Consider the following 24178-nt stretch of genomic DNA (forward strand, 5'->3'; position numbering starts at 1 on the left):
CTAAGGTGGTTCTATTTTTAATTTTCTGAAGAACCCGCATACTGCTTCCCAGGGTGGCTATGTCAGTTCTCATTCCCACCAACAGGACAACAGGGATCCCCTTTTTCCACATCCTTGCCAACACTTGCTATTTCTTGTGTTGTTTTTAGCTATTCTGACAGGTGTGAGGTGATATCTCATTGGAGTTTTGATTTGTGTTTCCCTGGTGATGAGTGATGATTAACATCTTTTCATGTGTCTACTGGCCATCTGGATGTCTTCTTTGGAAAAATGTCTATCCATTTCTTCTGCCCATTTTTAATCAGATTACTCTTTTTTGGGGTGTTGTTTGATAAGTTCTTTATATATTTTGTATATTAACTTTCTATCAGATATGTTACTCACAAATATCTTCTCCCATTCAATAGGTTGCCTTTTATTTTGTTGATTGTTTCTATTGTCATACGGAGCTTTTTATTTTGATGTAGTCCCAATAGTTTATTTTTGCTTTTATATCCCTTGCCTCAGGATACATAGCTAGAAAGAAGCTGTTACAGCCTCTGTCAAAAAGGATACTGCCTGTGCTCTCCAGGATTTTTATGGTTTTAGGTCTCTCATTCAGGTTAGAAGATTCCAATTTTAACTACATAAAATAAATAAAATTCTGAGGACATGGCTGCTCTATTGCATGAAACAAAAACAAAGTTTATAGAAAATGATCCTATCATTACATTAAAAACTTAACAGACACTTTTCCTTTCCTGCTTTCGTCACTACTACCTTGGTGCCAGGTACTTTTTTTTTTTTTTTTAAGATTTTATTTATTTGACAGATAGAGATCACAAGCAGGCAGAGAGCCAGGCAGAGAGAGAAGAGGAAGCAGGCTCCCCACTGAGCAGAGAGCCCGATGTGGGGCTCGATCCCAGGACCCTGGGATCACGACCTGAGCCGAAGGCAGAGGCTTTATTAACCCACCGAGCCATCCAGGCACCCCAGTACTTTTTATTAAATGACTATTTAAAGGGGATAATTGTTCAGAGAAAAAAATAGATTTGTATGATTTAACTTTTATGAAACATGAGTATGTTTCATACTTATATGTTCAAATCAAATCATTTTCCCTCACAGACATTTAGGTTTAGTTCTTAAGAGTAGCTGCAAAAAGGCAACCCACAAAATAGAAGAAAATAATTGCAAATCACGTATTTGATACAGGATTAATATCCAGAATACATAAAGAACTCCTATAATTCAACAACGAAAAACAACCCAATTACAAAGTGGGAAAAGGACTGGAATAGACATTTCCCCAAATACAACACACAACTGGCCAAGAGGTCTATGAAAATATGCTTAACATCACTTGTCATTGGGGAAACGCAAATCAACAGCACAATGAAATACCACCTCACACCCGTTAGGATGGCTACTACAAACAAAACAGAAAACTACAGGTGCTGGCGAGGATGTGGAGAAATTGGAATGCTTGGGCACCACTGATGGAATGTAAAATGATGCGCTCCTGTGGCGGACATTCTGGCAGTTGACAGAGAATTTCCACATGATCCAGCAGCTTCTGGGTATAGACCCCAAAGGACTGAAAGCAGGGACTAGAACAGATATTTGCACAGCCATGTTCACAGAGACACTTTCCACAATAGTCAAAAGGTGGAAACAACCCAAGTGTCCACCAACAGATGAATGAATGAACAAAAAATGCAGTCGCTACATACAATGGAGTATTATTCAGCCTTCAAAGGGAAGGAAATTCTGACATAGGCTACAACATGGACGAACCTTGAGGACATAATGCTAGTGAAAGAAAGAGGTCACAAAAGGGCAAATATTGTATGATTCCACTTATACGGTTCTTAGGGTAGTCAAATCTGTAGAGGCGGCAAAAGGGGGAGTTCGTGCTTATTAGGCGTGGGGTTCCAGGTGGAGAAGAGGAAAGAGCTGTGTAGATGGGTGGCGGTCATGGCTGCACAGTATGAATGTACCAAACGCCACAGAACTGTACACTTAAAAATGGTTACCATAATACATTTTTCTAGTTTGCGTATTTTACCACACACACACACACGAGAAGCTGCAACTTTACCTAGCCCAAACCTGTATTTTAACTCAAGCCCACAGAACTAATAGTCTTACATATTCAAATCGCGTGCTTTCTCTAGTATGATTTCAAAAATAAATCTGGGGGGCGGGGGGGGCGCCTGGATGGCTCAGTTGCTTAAGCATCCGGCTCGTGATTTCAGCTACGGTCATGATCTCGGGGCTGTGAGACTGAGCCCCCTGTCAGGCTCCAGTCTGGGCTGGGTGCGGAGCCTGCTGAAGATTCTCTCCCTGTGCCTCTGCCCCTCCCCTTCCCCACCCCCACCCCTGCTCACACGTGTGCACACACACTCTCACTCTCTCTCCAAAATAAATAAATAAAAATTAAATTAGATGAAGAATATATTCTTCATCTAATTAATTGGTCAAAATAATATAAAGAGAAAGCACAAGTGGCATTGAATTTAGCAGTCAGAATATTAACAACACCCAAAATTAATCTCATTTATAAACACACACATGAACATTATTCAGCTGGTCTTCCACCTACATATATCCGCATTAAAATGTTCTGGGGGCGCCTGGGTGGCTCAGTGGGTTAAGCCTCTGCCTTCGGCTCAGGTCATGATCTCAGGTCCTGGAATCGAGCCCCACATTGGGCTCTCTGCTCGGCAGGGAGCCTGCTTCCCCCTCTCTCTCTGCTTGCCTGTCTTGCCTGCTTGTGATCTTTCTCTCTCTGTGTCAAATAAATAAATAAAATCTTTTAAAAATAAAATAAAATAAAATGTTCGGGACTCAGTAGGGACATATCACATTGGGTGACTAGGGACCACCTCACAGTAGGCTGCAAAACTGTCTGAACAAGGTGGCAGGCAACACTCAATTATCTGTTTAAAAAAAAAAAGCTGTCTATGTCAACTAATCGTTTTTAATATTCCCGGCAAAAGGTTTTCTTATTCTAAAGAGTTTCCCGAAATCACCTTAAACATCTCGAGGAGCACTTCCTTGCTGACTTCCAGTCTTTCGAAAGGCTGCTTTTCTTTGATGATGGTCTTACAGATGTCCTCCAAGGCTGACAGTTCCGTGCTGGACACCGCCCTAAAAAGAAGAGCAAGGGAGGGTCAACACAGATTTCTCAGCCTCCTGCGATGTCCTTTCTGTGGACCGTTGTCACTTAGCAACACGCTGTCTGCACTGAGGAATTCTGTGTTTTACCGCACTAGGCCTACAGAGAGTTAGACGACCACGGGCAAGGCAGATCATCTCACTGCTGGAAGAAGAATCCTGAGGGAGGCCCCCGACAGAGGAGATGATTTGCCCGCAGTTCTCTGCAATTTGAAAAGTCCGGTTAGGATCCTCACAGGTTACACTGTAAGCTCCTTTGAGGCCTGTTCTTCGTGCGGTCCAGCTTGTACTTCATGCATCGACACTTTTGTTCAAAAGAGCCGTAGTAAGTGCCCACAAATCCCCGCCTTCAGTGACTACAGAATCGGGGCTGGGGACAGATCTGTGGGCGTGAGCTGCAGGGTCCAGTCTGGCACTCGCAGGGAATGGGCCTCTGGGAGCCAGAGGCTGACCCCCTTCACCTGTTCCCTGGTTTACCCTCACTCCCCTCCACCCACGCGGGCTTCCTTGCCTTTCCTCAAACAAGCCGGGCATAGGCCCAGCCCAGGGAGGTCCCAAAGGCCTAGAATGTTCTTCCCCCAAATGTCCATAAATACACCCCCCCCCCCCACACACACACACAACAGCCTCAGAACTTGCTCCCTTCCTCCATCTGGGTCCCTGCTTCAGCACCACTTTCCCCTCTCCTGACCACGTGTCACGGCACACACCTCCCCCCACCTGGCTTCCTTCCCTCCCTACCACTCCTCACCCCCTGATAGCAGATGGCTGTTAGTTTGTTTCTTGTGTAAGCTAACCAGACTGTGAGCTCTACGGGAACAGACTAATCTGTTCCCTGCTGCATCACCAGCACCGAGCACAGAGCACAGGATAGGCGATCCGAAAATCTTGTTGAATGAGTACTGGGTGCTCAGGGCGGTGGTCAAAGTTAAGGACAAAACGTGCCAAAGTCATCCAGCAAGAGACATCATGGGTCTACATGAGGCAGAAGTACAAAGGAAGAGGGGAGGGCGGGAGAACTATTTAGGAGACGGAATTGGAAGAACTGGCTTGAGGGAGGGACAGAAATGGGAAGGCCCTCAGGTTTCAGCTTTGGCGTTTAGTCCTTAAGAGCCATGGGGATGCAGCTGGTGGGCTGGAGCTGGGCCTGTGGCTAGATTTGAAGCACAGACCTACCGAGGGTGAGGCCTCTGTGCCCTCCTCTGCCCGGTACTTATCTGCGTGAGATGTCTGGCCAAAGTGGGCAGTGCCCTTCATTCTCATGGAGCAGAAACTGAACCGACCACTCCCTGGGGATTACATTTGAGATCCTGTTCTTAAGTTAGTATTAGGCATTGGCAGGTCTCATGTGAGATAAATGGTGTATCACTTCCTTTTGGAGAGAAAGAAGAAATTTGGAGAAGCTTCTCTGGAATCTAAACTCATAAAAAAATAATTTTCCAACATACCCAATCTATACTCAAGTTACAGAACATAGACACATTCGCTAAATTAATATGTAACCATGATACACGCATGCCTTCAGAAGTGCCTCTGCAGTGGTGTTACCTGTCTCCGATGAACATGTCATAATAAAATCCATTTTCAATGGGTGGACCGTAGCACAGGTGGCCTCCGTAGTAGAGCTCCATGGCCTCCCCGAGGACGTGAGCACTGGAGTGCCAGTACACCTGCGGGGAACACAGAGGCCAGCGGCTATCGCAATGACGGCATGGAAAACTGCCAGTCCCATCACACGAGGAAGCAAGCGGATCCCCTTCAAGGGGACAAATGCCAAGACACCGAGCAACATCAGTCTGAAAAGAAACGCTTCAATGGGGGTGCCTGGGTGGCTCAGTCAGTGAAGCGACTGCCGTTGGCTCAGGTCACAATTCCAGGGTCTTGGGCTTGAGCCCCAGATGGGGCTCCCTGCCCAGTGGGGATCTTGCTTCTCCCTCTCCCTCTGCTGCTCTGTCTGCTTGTGCTCTCGTCAAATAAGTAAAGAAAAATCTTTAAAAAAAAAAAAAAGAAAAAGAAGTGCTTTAATGCCCCTATTGAAGAGAACACTTTCTGAGAGCTCCTGGCACCAGGGCCACAAGCTGGGTGGTAGTGTGAACTGCTGTCCTGAGTCGCAGCTGTAAGCACAGGTCTGAAACCACTTCTGGGTGTCTTCCCTCTCAGAGTGGTCGTGAAAGCCTCCACCACCCGCTTGGGACGCTGAGCGGAGTAGCCGCCCAGTGTGGAGTTCAGCCTAGTATGGAGGGAAGCGAGGAGTGACAGACACCAGTTTCCTTCCCTTTCTGAAACCAGGGACAGCCTCTAAGCTGAATGCGGAGGACCAGAGTAGCTTGCGTCTACATGGCAGTCTTCACAGGTTGAACGGCTTTTGACAAGATGGCTCTGGAGGGAGATGAGTGTGGCCTGGGAATGTCGGCTGGCTGCCTGAGAGCCCCGGGCAGCCCACACGTGAGTTCTTTTACCACCGACCCTGGGCTGCTCTACAGGTCTACAAGGTCGGAAAGTTGGGTTTTGAATCCGGTTTTGAATGCCCAAGGAATGGATGGCTTATGGATAAACTAAAGCTAACCGAAGTCACCAAATATAGGTGCCAAAGAAGCAAGACAGTGGAGTCCCCTGGCAGCCCCTCCTTTCCCTTATTAAATAGGAAACATTACAATGAGAAAGCTGTTTGACAAGTAAAATCGATCGAAACAGAGGTAACTGGCTGGCTGGGCAGGCTGCGTGCAATCCCAACCCGCAGCCTTAGGCTGGGGTAGGATCTTCAAACAGCCCCAGAGTGCCGGTCCCTGGACACAGCCCCTTTGCTCTGGATGGTGCCGGGAGGGCAGAGTAACTGTCAACATGAACCCAAGTCTCTTCTTTGATGCGTTGTCCACACCTAGATATTTGTTGAGCCGAATACTGAGTTAGGTGCCGGGGATACAACAGTGAAAAAGGAGTCACTGCCCTCATGCAGTTTGCAGCACAGTGTGGGAGAGACAAGCATCAACAAACTAGGTCAAGGGCATAATCACAAGGTGAGAAGAACATTTAAGGGGAGATGGACAGGGCACTGTCATGAAGAGGAACAGCGAAGGCTCCGCCTGTACAGGGAGGCAGGAAGGCCTGCGTGGCTAACATGTAAGGGACAAAGCAGGGTAGCCTGAGAAAGGCTGCAGAGGGAAGAAAGGGCCAGCAACCACGCAAGCCTGGGGCGGAGCTGGGGTAGGGGAGGCGGCTGGGGAGGAGGGAGGCTGAGTTTACTCTAAATGCAATGAGATGCAGTGAAGGGCTTTAAGCAGAAAAGAAATCATTCAATTTACGTTTTGAAACATCATTTGGTAGCAGTACAGGAAGGGACTTTAGGGGAACAGGACAGCAGGTGGGCAGTTTTCCTGGGTTGTGCTAGAATAATGCCATCGTAGACTCTCGGACAGTGGCAGTGGAGATGGGAAAAGTGGCCAGATTCAAGCCACGGCAGGAAAGTAATGGCTTACTAATTAATTCGAGACTGGTGTGGAGGGAGCAGGCAGTAATCACACACAGGCTCCGAGACTCCAGGTTGAGCCACCAGGTGTGGCATGGAGGTGTACCCTGAGATGGGCAGACAGGGAAGAAATCCATTCTGGGGCCGCAATCAAGGGTTCCCCCGTGGCCATGCTGAAGATCCCAGTACGATCTCTCTGGATGGAGCTATCCCACGGGCAGCAGTGTACACAAGACTGAGATGTGTCTAGCTACAGACAGAAGAACGGACAGCGGACCGTGAACAGACAGGGCAGCTTGGAACGGGAATCTAAAGACAGAGGGTGCTCTGAGCGAGCACCGGGGAACTCTCCACTCTGCGGGCAGATGAAGGAGAAAAAGCCAGCAAAGGAGACTGAGAAAGAACCAAGGGTGGGAATGAAGCCAGGAAAGGAATGGTGGCATGAAAGACCCTAAAAGAAGGGCATGGGTCATTGTCACTTCTGCTGACAGAATCCAGAGGATTGGTGGGGGGTGGGGGAGAAGTGGCCATTGAAATGGGCAGCGAAGCCCGATCCAAGCCCTGAGGGACAGGAAGAAACTACTACCACTGGTTTCCCTGGGACTTCCCCCGAAGATTTAAAGCAGAATTATAAACACCTACATATATTCTTTTACTGGACAATATGCTTACAAAAGGAAATACCATTAGCTATGTTTTCAACTTGCAAGCTGTTACCATCTTATAAAATGCCCCTTGTTTCTGTTCTGTGTATGTATCAGCTTTACGTGAATATTCTTCCTGTCATTTTTCTGTATGAACTTATCTCGAGAGCAGCAAGAGTTTCTTCTGTACCTTATATTATGCTCTAACTAGTCTTACAAATAGAATCATCTTTTACAATATAAAAGGTCTTAAATTTTTCCATAAGGCAAAAAATGCTTTTAAAAAATCATTAATTTCTCATTGTTTTAGATCTGAATTTTCAAGATTTGCTTTTCTTCTTTTAAGATTTATTCATTGGACAGAGAGAGATCACAAGTAGGCAGAGAGGCAGGCAGAGAGAGGGGGGAAGCAGGCTCCCTGCTGAGCAGAGAGCCCGATGCGGAACTCAATCCCAGGACCCTGAGATCATGACCTGAGATGAAGGCAGAGGCTTTAACCCACTGAGCCATGCAGGCGCCCCTCAAGATCTGCTTTGCTATAGGGTTTCTTTTTCATGGATATGTGCTAAATATTCATAAGTTGCTTTATGTTCGGTATCTTAATATGTCCATAGTAACAGGAAAATAAATTCCCAGAACAACAACAACAAAAATCTTTGTTACTAAAAGAAGCATCAAGATCTTGGAAAAGTTACTTCGCCATTCTGAGCTTCATCTGTAAAACAGGGATTAAAACCTACCTGGGTGCTAGGGTAACCGGGGACTCGAGGGGCCAGGGTCACTCGGTAATTGTTTGGCAAATAAACATTTGGTGAATGCGTTTACCTATTATCATTTGCATCAACAACCACACATATTTATGGAAACCCTACAATCTGATGTCAGATACCATGTTCTGAGCATGGCAAGCAGAGGAGCCTGCTAGAAGGATTCCCATGATAACAAGTGTTTTCTTTTTCATGATGTCACTGAATGCAAGGAGGGAAAACCCCAAAGAGGCCCACATCTCCACAGAACATTAAAGCTGGTAGTTCGTCCATCCCCTACCATCCCAGGACCTGGCAGATTGAAAAAGTTCCAAGAGTCTCAGGAGCGACACGTGCAGATAAACCAAGAGCCAGCCAGTGTGCAAAGGTGTAAGGAAGGATTTCAGGCGGGATCTGGGGCCTTAGTTGAGGATCAAAACTAACTGCCATGCCAGCTGTCATGGCGGCTCTTGGTTCCAGCCCCCGTTTGACTTCTCCAGAAACTGACACTATCTGAAACCTTTAGTTGTTTGTTTTCTTGGTTACTACCTCTTCCCACTGAATGTAAACTCTTGAAACTCTTGAAAGTGGGAGTCTCCAGGCTTGGTCCACTGCAGCCCTATAGTGCCTATGCATGCCTCCAAGGCCTTAGATGCTAGTCAGCCGACTGAGGGAATTTATAAATTTTTAAAGACTAGGGATGACATCTAAGATGAAGTTAAGAGACAGGTGTTAACACTCTCAAGAAAAATTAAATAACACATATATGCTATGTATTTCTTCTAAAAATTGCTCTTTTTGAATCACTTTTAAATGTGATTTTATTAATATTGTATTATTTAACAATTGGATTATTATACCTCACATGTTTTAAAAGGAAAAGTAATAATAATATGCTTCTTATAAGTTTGGGTTAATAAATCAAGAAATTTAGCCTAAGTTTCAAGATTAATGTAACCTAAACTAATAGGTTAGGTTTTAGGTGGATAATGGGCTGCATGAAGAGAAAACTACAAAGTCAAGGTAACGATGCATATCAGAGACCTACATGAAAATCTGGTGTCTATTTTACGGAATAGTGCATTAATAACTATTTAAAGGATATCTGAGTTTTGGTAATATTTTCAAACTCTCCTACACATATTGTATTATAAAGTAGACCCATTTTTAAGAATCTATTAAACTTCATTTGGAATATACATTGATTTTAAAATAAAGCATTATAGCATTAGGAAACAATTATTTTAAAAAATGATAAATAGGGGCTTCTTTAAAAGCTGATATATATTTGTACTTACTCAGTCCATAGAAACTCATGAAATACATACTAAACACCAATAAACAAATTTTAAGTCTTAGAAGGTTACAAAACTCATCATTCTTGACTTCAATATGTGTCTTCATGCATAATATCATTTATAATACAAACAAAGCTTGTTTTGTTGATTGGATTTTAAATACTTACAGCTTGAGCTTCCTCGTTATCAAATGTAAGCAGCTCTAGAACGGAATCTCCTTCCAATGGACGGTCCAAGTCCCACAGTTCACCATTTACTTTGGCTACAACTGTGCTTCCAGCCAGTTCTGGACTAGTAAGAGAAAAGTCACTTGGGAGTTAACCTTATCACATTCCACAATGATTCATTAAAACAAAAGATCAGAATAATCTCCAGGGTTTTTTTTCTTAAGAGAATAGAAAGTACAAATGTAAACTAACAGAACAGATTTTTTATTTCGTAACATTTATTTTAAATACAAAAGTAGTACACATCCACCGTAAAAAAACAACAGCAACAACAACAATACTTGGAAAAAAGAAAACACAAAGAACAAAATAAAAATCACATCTGAATTTACCAACCTGAAATAACTATTCCTAACATTTTAGTAACTGTCTTTCTAGTTTTTTTCTATATCCACCCATCCTTCTCTCCCTCTCTCTCTCTCTCACACACCCCCACACACATTTATTGTTTGAAAATTATTGACAAAAACAACACATTAAGAACCAGGAAAACACAGAAAAGCAAAGAAGAAAAAATACCCACCCTCAATCCCAGCACCCAGAAATTGCTGTTAACATTTTGTTGTATGCCTTATCACAATTTTTGATAAATATATATATCAATATAAAGACCTAGTAATAGTACAAGTCTGGATATGTTATTTGGTAACGTATTTTTTAAACTCAGTAAAGTCACACATATTGCCTGACAACAGACACACCTGAGAAACACACTAGTAAGACTTACTTACTGAATCCTCTGTGGCTGGGCATTTTGGGTATTTCTTTGGGGGGGGGGGGTTGCTTTGCTTTGTTTTGTTTGGGGACAAATAACACTGCAGTGAACACTCTTGGCCACACATCTTAGTTCCCAGTCATTTCCTCAGGAAAAATACCTGAAGTGAGACTGCTGGGTCAGGGAGATGTGCTTTAATAACCTCTGTTGGAATAGTCTGCCAAATTTTCCAACCGGGGGAAGGGGCAAGGATACCTTTTCTCTGTCTCCTCATAATGCCAGGTACTATGAGACCGTGTCCTCTTTCCAATATGATGTTTGAACTTGCATTTCTGTAAGGTGAGCCGCGGTACAGAGCTGTGGTGTAAGAGCACCTGCTCCGGTGTCAGACCAGCCTGGGTTTGAACACTGAACAGTGTACTCTCAGCCTCAGCTTTCTCATCTGTAAAATGGGGATCTAGAGGAGCCTTCCTCATCCATTTATCCTAAGGATTAAATAAGGCCATACTCACAATGAAAACTTCTTACTAAATGCTAGCTACTGTTATTAATGTAGTAGAATTTTATTTTCATTTTTAATGGCTGTGTAGGCTGCTAACGGTTCTTCAAATCCTTTCCCTCCTTCCTGGGCAGGAGTTTGCAGCCTTCCTTGCAGCCAGATGGGGCCACATGACTAGGTCTGGAAGCAACTGGATGCAAGCGGAAGTGGCCTGTAGCACTTCCGCATCTCAGCCTTAAGACCTTGGAGAACCCCTCTCCCTCCCCTCCCCGCCCTCTGCACACCATGGGGTGCATGCGCACTGTTCCCCAGGACCATGCAGACAGCGCGACACGGAATGTACATACTGATGATTCAACCAAACGGAGGGAATTCAGGTTTCCAGATGACTTATGGAGAGGAGTGCTGCCCTGCCAAGCCGGCACCACGCACCTCCAGGCTGCTACCGGACAAAGACTTTGATCCTGTTTACACCACTGAATTTTTTGTGGCCTCTGTCGCAGTGACTCAGCCTGATCTTAACTAATACAGAAGACTGAGGACACAGAGGTGAACACCAAAACACGTGGCACTAGCTTAGCACATGGGCAGTGAGATGTGGAAAGCCAACGCCCCTTGCCGTGGCATCATCTGGTATTCGATATTTGGTAAGTATCAAATATTGATAGATATTTGATTCAATAGTTGAGAACGTATTTGGTAAAGTCTGAAAGCAAACTAAGGGGCTCACAAGCCTGCAGCACAAAAGGAAGCAGGCATAGAAAGGCAGAATGTTGGTAAACGCTGGACAGCTACTGCAGCTTTTGCAAAATACCACCGCACCGAGCTCAGCCCAGGTGAGAAGTATTCAGTTTGCAGGCGGAGATGGAAGGGACAGGACTTTGCCAAGAGAGGCTCTGCCTGTGGCCTGTAATCCAAACTGACTAAGAGTCCAGAAATGTGAGGATGTGCCAGACTGGAGAAACAGTCTTTCGTCCCAAATGGCAGGACAGACATTCTCGAAGGCCACACGTCAAGACTGACAATAGGGGCGAGGCCCACTGCAGGGATCAGAGTAAGGGTGCTGCCCTCCCACAGCCTGTGGTTTCATGGGACCTCAGGCCATTAAACTGAGGGACAGAGGAATGAGCCAAGCCAAAAGCCAGGGAAAAAAAGGGTGAGAAGTCTCTGTGTAGAAGAATTCCTTAAGCAAGATCAGTTCACGTGGAGCTGATTTAGAAGCAAACAGCCCAGAAGCCTACTATTCTGGAGAGATCGGGACTGCCAAAGGACAAGCCCAACTTACAAACACCTGTGACTGTGAGATCCTTTAAAGGAGCTCTGAGCCCCCACGTGTGCACCAGCAGGGTCTGGATACAGCCTCGGGGACAAACCCTGTACTTCAGATGTGGCTGATGAGGATAATGGACAACGAGGAACCTCCCAAAGAGCAAAATCAGGGCCTCTGGGGTACTGTGGACCAGAAAACAGAGGGCGGTCAGTCGGGCTGACCCATCACTGCCAGCGGGATCTGACGGCTTCTCTACATTACCTGATCCCCTAGTGCTCCTTCCTCTTTCTTCCAGATACACTTCAATCGTGGTGGCTTCCTGTGTATTCCACCACTGTATATACATGTGGGGTGGGCAGCCCTGTCTGCCAGCTTATCTGTTGCTGAGCGTAAGGGACCAGCCTCATGGGGTGCTCTGCACATCACTTGGAAATCCCACGCTTTCAGCTGATGGGACCTAGAGCCGTCTCGCCTGGGGAGGGACCAAGTGTGCTGGATGATGAAAAAGGGATCTCATGGATTCCTGGATGCCACAGGGGCACATTGTGGCAGACATTGTCCCCTAAACCAGGATTGCCCTCTTCCATGGGGAGAATGCTTTAGCTGGATATGTGGCCGGCAAGTAGGGGCAACATTTCCCTTTCTCTCTTACTGCTAGGGTGGCCAGGTGACTAAAGGTGAGCTAATAGGATGTAAGAGAAAATCAAAGTGTGCTGCTGTGGGGTCTGGCCCTCAAAGCATCCTTGGTCCTCAGCTGTCTTCCCCCTGCCTGCAAGTGAGTCCATGAGTCCATGAACTCAGCTTCCAGATGAGCCGGAAGAGGATGGAAGATCAACAAGACAGAAGGAACCCAGGTCCATAAATGACTGCATGGACCAGAGATGTCCACCAGCCTGGACTGGTCATCTCTGGACTGTCATATGAGAGCATGTGATGTCTACGTTTTCAAGCAATGGTCTTCGGGTGGGGGTCTCTTGAAATAGCAGTGTAGCCTAACTCAATGGTTCTTAAACTTGGACTTGCATCAGTAACTGCTGGAGGGGCTCACAAACACAGAAACTAATTAATTCGAGAGGCGTGGAGCAGGGCCCAAGAATTTGCTCCTCTGAGTTCCCAGGTAATGCTCATGCTATTGGTTTGGGGACCACATTCTGTGAACAATTCTTTCACGAACTACTATGAAATGTCCTTTGCCCCTTTTTTCTACAGGGGTATATTCTTTCCTTCTCTTTTTTTAAAGGTCTTATTTATGTATTTGAAAGAGAAGGAGCACACACACAAGCAGGGGGAAGCAGGAGAGGGAGAAGCAGGCTCCCCACTGAGCAGGGAGCGCTACACGGAGATCAAACCTAGAACCCCGGGATCATGACCTGAGCCAAAGGCAGACGCTTAAATGGACTGAGCCACCCAGGCGGCCCTCTACCTAAGGGTATTTCCTTAGGATAAATGGCTATGTATACAATTACTAGGTCCAAGACTTAGGGTCTGGATGTTTTTACAGCTTTAAAGGTTTGAAAGAGACTGGACCTACTTATCTGCCCTCCAGCAGTACCATTTCCCCAAGACTGTATCAATATTCACTGCTATTCATAAACCTTAGACAAATCGAGAACACATAATAATTTTCATTTACACTTCTAAGATAATCTGTTCCTCTGTTGAAGTTTCCATCTCTTTCCTATTAATTTGAAAAACACTTAGAGAGCAATCATTTGTTTTATAGGGTACATTTTTTTCACATCTGTCACTTCCCGTTTTATGTGTCATTTTTACACATAGCCATTTTTCTTCAGTGTTTTATTTTGTGTGCCGTTTGAATTTGTTCTTCTTTTTCCTTAATGATTTCCACATTACCTGTTATGCTCAGACTCCCCCAGAGCAGGAATAATCATCTACGTAATCAACTCTCAGCTACCCAAGAAAAGAGGCAGTATAATTTAATAAAGCTAGTAATTTCTCATTTATTTTATATCCAGTCACCTCACTGAACCCTTACCTACTTGGTTTTCCATTTAACACTTTTCTCTAATTTACTCTTTTTTTTTTTTTTCCAAGTAGGAGCCCAACACAGAACCCCATTCACAACCCCGAGATCACCACCTGATCTGAGATCAAGAGCCTGGTGCCCAACGAATTGTGTCACCCAGATGCCCTCTCTAATTTATTTTAGAGCTCCGACCTTTTTTCTTACCGCCTGAGTTGAATTCTTAGTCTGCTTCCTTTTCCTCTTTCGTATTAGAAAAGCCTTCGACACTACAAATCTGTTTCTGATCACTACCCCAGCTCTATTCCACAGATTTCTGATATATATTCTCATGAAACTATTTTCTAAAAGTTCTGTGGGTTTCATTTCCTTTTACCTGAGTTATTTTGAAGAGGTTTTTTTCTTTTTTAATTTCAAGTTTTATTTTGTTTTGTCTTGCTATCATCTAATGTTTACTGAGTTCCTAATGGATTTCATTTTACCTACAGAATATGGGAACTGTATTTCCACATATAATTAAGGTTCTGAGGAGCCAAAAACAAGACCACGGGTGCCAAGAGATCTCTGTCTATAGACCAGAGATTGGTGAGCAGCGAATAAGTTCACCGCCCAGTGGAGGTAAACCCTAACTAATGTTTAACCATGTGATCTGTCCAGAACCTGTCCAAGGACAGGTTAAAGCCTACAACACCTGAGTGTCTATAATTTTGTATTTCTGATCTGACATTACATTATTTAACTCATAAAGGTCCATGACAAATAGTCATTGTGGATTACACTGTTTGTCTCTTTTTGCAATAAGCCTCCATATCCCATCGGAAGATTTCGGTCCTGAATTCTGGTGTCTCATAGTAATATTATGATGGCTGCTTTCTTCTTACCAGGTTTGCCTGATATACCAGCTCATCTTTTGGTTTTGGCTAACTTTACTTCTTAGACACTCCTGCAATCCCTCTCTCATGAAACTTGACTGTGGGGTTTGTAAGCTGGTACCCTGTGGAAATGCAGATAATTAAGGGCACAATGAAGAACCCATCCTATAATCAAATAACTTTGTTTCTCAAGTTCGAACAGGTTTCTTTCGTGCAGAACTTCTCAGTCTCTAATATGCCAACATGCAAACTGACTTGCCATGAAGAAACATAAACTTATTTTTGCTTCAAACTCCATTTTTTCCTAGCACACCTATTCATCTCTCCTGGAAAACATGGGAACAGGTTGGGAGAGGCCATTAGAATGCAAGATATGATGGGATGGAAAATATATGTATATAATTTTAATTATCGTTTTCCAAGGAAATCTGAAGATTTCAATTGTTGAAAAAACTTGCTTTTTAAATAGTACAAGTTTATTTACATGGCAGTCTTGAGCTCTAGCTTCCATAGAATTATATTTAATGCTGGGAATTAATATTGGTCAAAATAATGTAACTTCACTAATGTATCTAATTTCTAGGAAAGTCAAAGTACTTATTCCAGGGTTGATAATAGCTCTAACACATACTCCGTCAATCTATAATAAGTTGTTTTGTTTCTAGAAGCACTTTAGTTTTCAGAGTATTTTTCATATGCAGGATTTTACTTAACTTTTACAACCTCGTTAGGTAAATGGGAAAAGCATTATTATTCCACAGAGATAAAAGGAAACATGGATCTGCCCAACGTGGTTTGAAGACTTGGAGTCAAGTCCAGGAAAGATCAGTAAAATCTCATGGAAATATCTTGATGATGAATAAAGTCAATGTAATGTGACCTGTCAAGATTATACATTTTTCTCTATTATATATTTTTCTTAGAACCTTAAAATATGGGGACACCTGGGTGACTCAGTCACCTGCTTTCGGCTCAGGTCATGATCCCAGGGTCCTGGGATTGAGTCCCACATCGGGCTCCCTGCTGAGCAGGGAGCCTGCTTCTGCCCCTACCGGCTCTGCCTGTCACTCTCCCTTCTTGCTTTCACTCTCTCTCTCTGACAAATAAATAAAATCTTAAAAAAAAGATAAGAACTTTAAAATATGGACATTTTAAAGAGGAAGAAATTTTATCCTGGTATTCAATTACTTATTTAAATGTCCTCTTTCAAAGCCAGATGGGAAAAACTAATGACATTTAATTTATTCACATAATAAAAAACTATTTTCATGGTCCCTGAGGAACACACTGTTACCAAGCTGTGGCACAATACTGAATAATGACTATCTTTTTCAAACTATGGTTTACCTAATTTCAGCGGCCACTTGATAAGGTGTCGTTTTCCAGACTTCCCCTTTCACTGTTTTCCCATCAACCACTCTCACTGTGATCATGTTGTTTGTATTTCCCTTTTTATCAGCAACGGCAAATGGGAGCTGATGGTCTTTCTTCAATATTTCAAACAGCTTCAATCTTTCCTTCACAAAATCTGGTTGATTTGTCACCTGAAAGTCATTAGAATACAAGAAGGTTAACATACGCAGCCCGCTTTTTTCTACCAGTTCAACCTGCACTAAGGCTCACCCCATTCTCTGCATACCCCAGGTCTTTTTTGAACTCTCCTCCCATTCACTTTCCACCTCCTTATGTCTCAGGGTCCAGCTCAAAGCCTACCTCTTCTAACTAGCATATCTCCCTCTACCGTACGTTCAAGGCCCATGTGTGCACAGTTCCACAATCCACCACCTACCCATATGCCATCCCACTTTACTCTCAGTTGTCTTTCCTGTTTGTCTGATCTCAACCAGACTGATCCCCCTGAGGCGGGGTGTTCCTCCTTTGCTCCTGTCAAGTGTTTATGCTCATGACCTACTCTGGTTTGTTTTCATGATTTATATGGTGGCTAATTTCCTTAACACAAAAGAAAAGCTCCGCTATCTCAGCTTAAATAGACAAAGAAGTACTTCGTCTTGGTTCTTTGTGGCTGGTTCAGCTCGAAGTTAAGACATCTGGTAGCTAAGGTTTGCAAGGTTTTGAATATAGTATTCGTGTCGCAATTTAATTAGTAATTATGTTTTAATTAAAAATCAGGCAATTAACTGTATCAGCATATTTAAATAACATGGAGTATTTTACGTTATTTCCGTAGCAACAACTCACCTCGCTCTCAGGCCTGCGTTCCTCCTTCATTTTAGCATTCTTTTCTTGGGTTTGACTGGAAGGAGGCTGAGAAATAAAGGTAAGTTATAAATAACTCATACCAATGTGGAGAAAAAGGAACACACTGGAAACAGGAGAGGGACATGCCAGCAGTCAGCAGGTGTCCCACGATGGACGCTGGGCTTCCCTGACCACCACCTAAAACTCTAGATGGGCAAGTCATCTGCTGGGGTTCCATCCTTCCTGTCTGTGCATTTTCACACACTCTTGCTTAGTATATTTAACATATTTTGCTCTCTAAAGTTTTTTCCCCCTAAACTTCAAACACAATGTCGCTGGAAAATGCTGCCGCACTTTAAATACACTGTTTTAGGAAGATGTTGCACCACAATTACCCTTGGTAAAGAACTCAAGAACATCCCGCAGTCTGAGAAAGCTTTTAGAACTTCAGAAAATGTATTATGTTACCCGACAATAATTTGTCCTTCAATGGACCAAAATATTTAAAACACTCTATTAAATACTAAAGCTAAATATACAGCTCTCAACAAGTGAACAAAAACAAAAACACCTGTCGTAAATAGCTCAGAACCAGCCATTCATTAGACGGAGTGAATGAGTTTATTTACGTAGCTGTTGGTCTTCCTTCTAAGCAAATAGTGAGTTTTGAACACTCCAGCATTTTTTTTTCAAAGAAAGGAAAATGCTATTTCTGCTACCGAAGTAAATGCGTGGCAATTTACTGGAAAAGCTGAGAAATGACACCATTCAATCAGTCCGGCGACTGCTGGAAATACAGGGCTCCAAACGGTGTCCAGGCCCCTCACTGGTTCCCTGGGCTGTGGCAGGTGCACAGCGCATCGCTCCGTGAGGCTCCGGCCCTGCAGCGCGCCGCGGCTGCACCCGTCCTTCCGGCGGGAGCACCCGCACCCATACACCGTCGCACCGGTGGCGCCGCCCACCCCGGGCTCTAGGCGGCACCCACCCGCGCTCTCCGCAGCGACCCCGCCGCCCCGTTACCTGCGCGCCCGCTGCTGCGCGCCTGGCCTCCTGCGCAGCCGCTGCCGCCGGCGCCGCGCTCTCCAGCTTAGCCTGCTGGCTCAGCTCCTCCGCGAGGCACAGTCGCAGGCTGTAGAGGCGGTGGCGCAGGTCGCGGTTCTCCGCCCGGAGCTGCGCCACCTCCCGCGTCAGGCACGGCCCCTCCGCCTGGCCGCGGTCGGGTGCGTTCAGCTGCTCGTCCCTTAGACGCTGGACCTCCGCCCATAGCCAGCGGATGTCCTCCTCCTGCCGCTCCAGGCGCGAAGCCACGGCCTCGGCCGCCATGTCCGCCGGCTCCCCAAGCCACCGACGCCGCTCAGCGGGCAGTCGCCCGGGTGGAGGCAGTGGCCACCGGGAGGAATGGGAGATAGCGGCCCGGCTACAGAAAACAGCGTGGAGGCGGGGCGTCACGGAGAGGCGGGGCGACGAGGAGAAGAGGGGCAGGGCTCACTGTACGGCGGGGACTATGGGAGAGGCGAGGAGGCGGAGTTGCAGAGGGCGGGGCTCTCGGCGGGCTGGACCCATAGAAGCCGCGGGGAGGCGGAGCGAGGAGGAGAGGCGGGGCAATAGAGAGGGGCAGAGCCGGGCACACTGCGGGGCAGGGACTATAGGAGCCGAGCGGAGGCGGGGCGATGGGGGAGGCGGGGCGACGAAAAGAGGAGGGGCGGGAGCTCACTGCAGGGCGGGGACTATAGGAGCCGCGGGGAGGTGGCCTGAAGGGCAGAGGTGGAGCAAGACACTGCAGGGCTTGGATTATAGGAGCCGCCAGGAGGCTGGGCGAGGGGTGGGGTGAGTGCAGGGCTGGGGCTGAGGCTGGGCTCGCTGCTGGGGTGCAGTGTTTGGGGTGGTCAGGGCGCGGTGGTCACGCGGAGTGGTCAGGACGTGGAGAGTGGCGTGGGGACTGAAAAGGCTGACCGCGCCCTCGGGGCTAGCCATGAATATCACCATGAGTTGGTTGAAACGCAAATTGTCCAAAATCTTGGGAAGATTTTCCAGCGTGGCTCTTTTTCTGGCCGTCACCATCCTTCCAACTTGCAACGAGGTTCTGAAAAGTGACTGTTGAGAGTCCACCATCTTTGGCTTTCATGCCAAAGCTGACCAAGCAGAGGCCGCGGGGCCAAGGGGAACGGAAGATCTCTAAGGAAATTTAAAGCTCACGGGCAATTGCTAGCTCCTCGCTGCAGGTTAGGGCAAACGCCACCGACATTCCTGTATACCACGTAACTGTGAGCGTGAACCTTCCTGTAAGAGGAACACAAATTGATTTTTATTAACATTGTTAAGGCTTAGAATGTGGCAAACACTGTTTTCAGCTCTTGATAATTACTAACTCCTCTAGTACTTATAGCAAAAAATACTATTATTATGTCCAGTAAATTGATGGATAAACTGAATCACAGAGAGGCTAAGTGACTGACTTTTTAAAAAGATTTTATTTATTTATCTGACAGATTATTTATTTATAATATAGAGATTATGTAATATATATATTTATTTACATATGTATATTTATAATGTTTATTCATTTATTTATTTGGGGCTTTTAAAAATTGTTTTATTTATTTATTTATCTGACAGAGACAGAGTGAGAGAGGGAGCACAGGCAGGGAGAATGGGAGAGGGAGAAGCAGGCTTCTTAATGAAGGCCTGATCCCAGGACTCTGGGATCATGACCTGAGTTGAGGGCCGACACTGAACAACTGAGCCACCCAGGCACCCAGAGAGGCTGTGATTTAACCAAGGTCACACACAACCATTGCAGGACAGGGCTGAGATTCAAACTCAGATAATCTGATGCCAGTGTCTATGTACTTAGCACTATGGTGCCTTTCAACATTGGTAAAATTTAATTGAACACATCATATGATTAAATAGAGGTAATGAAGGCCATCAGAATTCCAAAATGGGAGAACTTAGTTGGACTGATGAGATTAACACAGAGAGCAATTGCTCTGGAAAATAAAGGTTGGCGGTTATTAGAAAGGTGGAGAGGAGAATGAATGCTACTCTGGGAGCAGATCTGCATTCCAGGGGCTGAGGGGAGCAGCTAATTGGGGTAAGCTAACTGGAATCACAGACAGCTCCCAGCAGGAAGTTCTGTAATGTATGGCACTGAAACCACGCTATCTTTTTCTTCCCTTCACTGGTAAGCTTCTGGACAGAGTAACACAGACTCACTGTCTGCACCCTCTTCCCAGTCACTTCTCAACCTGCTGCCATCTGGTTCCCGCTCCTCCCATTCCGTAATGACTCATGTATGATCAAAAGCTATCGCCCTGCTTAGGGCCTCCCCTCAAAAGTTTTCTCAACCTCCTTTGTAATTTGTCTCTCTTCAGCCTCTACCTCCAATCCTGAGATGACCAGTGATCTGCTGTCTGTTGCTAAAGATGTGTTTGCATTTTCTAGAGTTTTCTATAAATGGAATCATATACTATGTACTGGGTTTTTGGTTTGTGTGGTTTTTTTTTTTTTTTTTGCTCCTTTCACTCAGCATAATTGTGAGATCTATCCATGTCTGTGGGTATATCTGTTGTTCATCCCCTCACCCACCCCTGGTAATATTCCATTATATGGCTATACCACAACTTGTGTATCCATTTATGTGTTGTTAGACATTTGGCTTGTTTCCAGGTTTGGGCTAGGATCTCCCTGATGGTGAGCTCATCAGGTTACTGTGGTTATTTCCCCAGTTTCAGAAAGCAGGGTTTGAATAGACATACTCAGCAACCGGCAGACTGTCCACAGTGGTTCCCCGACCCATGGACTTAAAACTAGTCTGGTAGAAAAGATCAAGTGGAACCACTAGAACTTTCTCAATAGTAAAGCAAAAGCAATCCCATAGTCCTGGAGGAATTGCAGGGATTACTGTCACCCTCAATGACTTGAAAGGTGCAGCGTGGTGATTGTCACCACACCTCCATTTGCCTCCCTTATTTGGCCTTTGGGGAAGGCAAATGGATGAAGAATTAGAGTGGATTGTCATTAATTTAATTAGACGGTGACTCTACTGGCTGCTCCTCTTCCAGATATGCTTTCATTGGTGGAGTAAATCAGCATAATCTCTGGTACCTTACCTGCAGCTATTGATCTGGCTAATGCTTTTACTTTATACCTATTAGTTAAAGGCCATCAAAAGCAGTTTTCATTCAGTTGGCAAGACAAGCAATGCATTCATCATTTCAACCGAGGCCTCTCTAGCTTTACGTCATAATACAGTCCTCAAGGACTTTGATTGCTGCTCTATTTCAAAGACATCGCACCAATGTCCTATCATGAATAATATACTGCTGATTCTACTTGGTGAGCACATCATCTGAAATGACAAACACAGTTGACCCCTAAACAATACGAGGGTTAGGGACATCTCCGCCCTGTGCGTGAAAAAAATCTGCATATAACTTTTGACTCCCCCAAAACTTAACTATGAATAATAGAAGACTTGAGGTCGACCGGAAGCCTTACCAATAATATAAAGTCAATTAACATATACTCTGTATGTTATATGTATTATGTGCTATATTCTTACTAATCAGTAAGCTAGAAAAAAGAAAATGTTTTTAAGAAAATCATAAGGAAGGAAAAATACGCTTTTAGTACTCTACTGTATTTATAAAAAAAAAAAATTCGCAGGTAAGTGGACCCATGCATTTCAAGCCTGTGTTGTTCAAGGGTCAACTATACTCCAGTCACCTTGAGAAGGCATGTGAAAGACACAGGGAGGGAAATAAATCCCAAAATTAAAAATTGCAGGAGACTGCCATTCAGTGAAATTCTTGGGGGCCCAGTAGGTCAAGGCATCTAGAGATGTCATTTCTAGGGTGAAGGAAATGTTGCTGAATCTTGACTTATCTCACTAAGAAACACAATGCCTAGGCGGCCTCTTTGGATTTTAGAGAAAATGTATACCTCATTTGAGCACATATATTACTCTGACCCAATTACTGTGTAACTCAAAAGACTGTAGTTTTAAGGAGTGAGAGCAGAAGGTTCTAAATAGGTCAAGCTGCTATGCTAGTTACATTTACCCATGGACCACAATGATTCAACAGATTTGGTGATGTTGGAAGTGTCCATTATAGGTACGAGTAGTATACGTAATCTCTGACAGAACTTATAAAGGAATCAGAGCATAGTCTTTTAGGACTGGGGAAAAACACATGTCGTTCTTTATTTCTGAGAAGCAGCTTCTGGTTTGTTCCTGGACCACAGTGGAAACTGATCTCTTGATCGTGGGCCATCAAGTTACCAACCTACCTAAGTTGTCCATTGTGTCCTGGGTGTTGTCTGACCCACCAAGCCCTAAGTTTAGGCATGTATATTAGCACTCCACGACCAGTCAGTCTCTACACACTCAGCATCAAATCTGTTGAAGACTCCCTCTCCCTTTGGCCCTCCCCCTGTGTGTTCTCTTTCTCTCTCTCTCTCAAATAAATAAATCTTTTTAAAAAATGAAAAGAAATAAATTCTCAATTCAAAGCCTAAAAAAATAACAACAAAATAAAGAAAGGCAGGAAGCAGAGGAAATAATAAATAAAAAAGAAGAATTTCATGAGCTAGAGAACAGAAAACCTTTCAATCAGATTAGTAAATCAAAATCCCAAACCCTGAGAAATAAAATTGACAAACACCGACTTCCACAATCAAAGAAAAAAAGGAAAAAGGCATAAATATGCAAGATAAGAAAGGATACAGAGACAATAACTACTGATACATGAGAAATTTAATAAATTATAAGACACTACTTCCTATACCTCTACAAATAAACTTGGGGGAAAAAAACAAAATAGATAATTTTTTAGGCAAATAAAGTTTACCCCAGAAAATAGAAATCTTAGACCTACCAGTTTCCACAGAAGAAGTAAAGTTATATGAAAGAACTACCCCACGAGAAGCATCAGGCCCAGATGATTTTCAGGGGATTTCAATCAAACAATTAAAGATCAGAGAGTCTTGGTGCTAATAAATTGTCACAGAGCATGGAAATAAAGAAAAATGTTTTAAGTGTTTTTTTATGAAACAAACATAACATGCCTACAGCTGATAAAGGTGGCACGAAAGAAGAAAATTAATCAACCTCACTTACGAATGCTGGTGCAAAAATCTTAAATACAATGTTAGTGAAAATGATCAGGTTTCCATACTATATAAAGAAAAATAGGATGACATGATCAAGTAGGGTTTAGGCCAGGAATACAACACTGATAATGGAAAATACATTAATATAATTCATCATATTAGCCTAAAAAGAAAACCATTTAATTACTTCATAGATGCTGGAAGGGCTTTTGATAGAATGCAGCACTCATTCCTAATAAAAGCTTGTAAAAAATATTTTTTAAAGATTCTATTTATTTATTTGCCAGAGAGAGAGAGAGAGCAGCCGACAGAGGGAAAAGCAGCTCGCTGCAGAGTAGGGAACCCAATATGGGGCTTGATCCCAGGATCCTGAGATCATGACCTGAGTTGAAGGCAGATTCTTAACTGACTGAACCACCCAGGCATCCCTGAAATTAGTTTATATTTTTTAACTTGATATGTACCTCAATCATAAAACCACAGTACTGAAGTTCTAGCTTAAGTGGGAGACCCAGAGGTATTTGCTCCAAAGTCACAAACCAGACACGATTGCCCACTCACTCCACTATCACTTAATTTTGCTAAGGAGGTACGAGTAATGGAATCTGGCTGAGAAACAAAGATTAACGGAGAGACAAAATAAATTATCTCTAATCAAGGTGACCTGGTAGTATATCTTGAAAATTCTAAATAATCAATTGCAAAACCAATGCAAAATCAAAATGAATTTATCCAGATAAAAGGATATAAAACTGGGTGTTTGGGTGACTCAGTCAGTTAAGCACCCGACTCTTGATTTCTGCTCACATGATCTCAGGATCGTGAGATCGAGCCCAGCATCAGACATAAAGCTGCTTAAGATCCTCTCTTTCTGTCCCTCCCACCCCCATCTGCTATGAGGGGTGGGGAGAGGCTCCTTCTCTCCCCCCTCAAAGTATAAAGCAAATGCGCAAAAATTAATAGTATTCACACACATAAATGATAT

The 24178-nt window shown here is 44.2% G+C and overlaps 1 protein-coding gene across 1 annotated transcript in view; it reads right to left on the minus strand.

Moving 5' to 3' along the window:
* Positions 1–18525, minus strand: part of TARS3 (threonyl-tRNA synthetase 3) — a 64072-nt gene extending 45547 nt beyond the window's left edge. The window contains exons 1-6 of the mRNA XM_046009745.1: positions 18100–18525; positions 17080–17145; positions 16228–16424; positions 9481–9604; positions 4708–4829; positions 3015–3132 (exon numbers count right to left, since the gene is read on the minus strand). Coding sequence (XP_045865701.1) covers positions 3015–3132; positions 4708–4829; positions 9481–9604; positions 16228–16424; positions 17080–17145; positions 18100–18402 — 930 coding nt within the window. The 5' untranslated portion in view covers positions 18403–18525. The remainder of the gene's footprint in view (positions 1–3014; positions 3133–4707; positions 4830–9480; positions 9605–16227; positions 16425–17079; positions 17146–18099) is intronic.
* Between the last annotated feature and the right edge of the window lie 5653 nt (positions 18526–24178).

The sequence above is a fragment of the Meles meles genome, chromosome 6, assembly GCF_922984935.1.
Source record: "Meles meles chromosome 6, mMelMel3.1 paternal haplotype, whole genome shotgun sequence".
NCBI lineage: Eukaryota > Metazoa > Chordata > Mammalia > Carnivora > Mustelidae > Meles > Meles meles.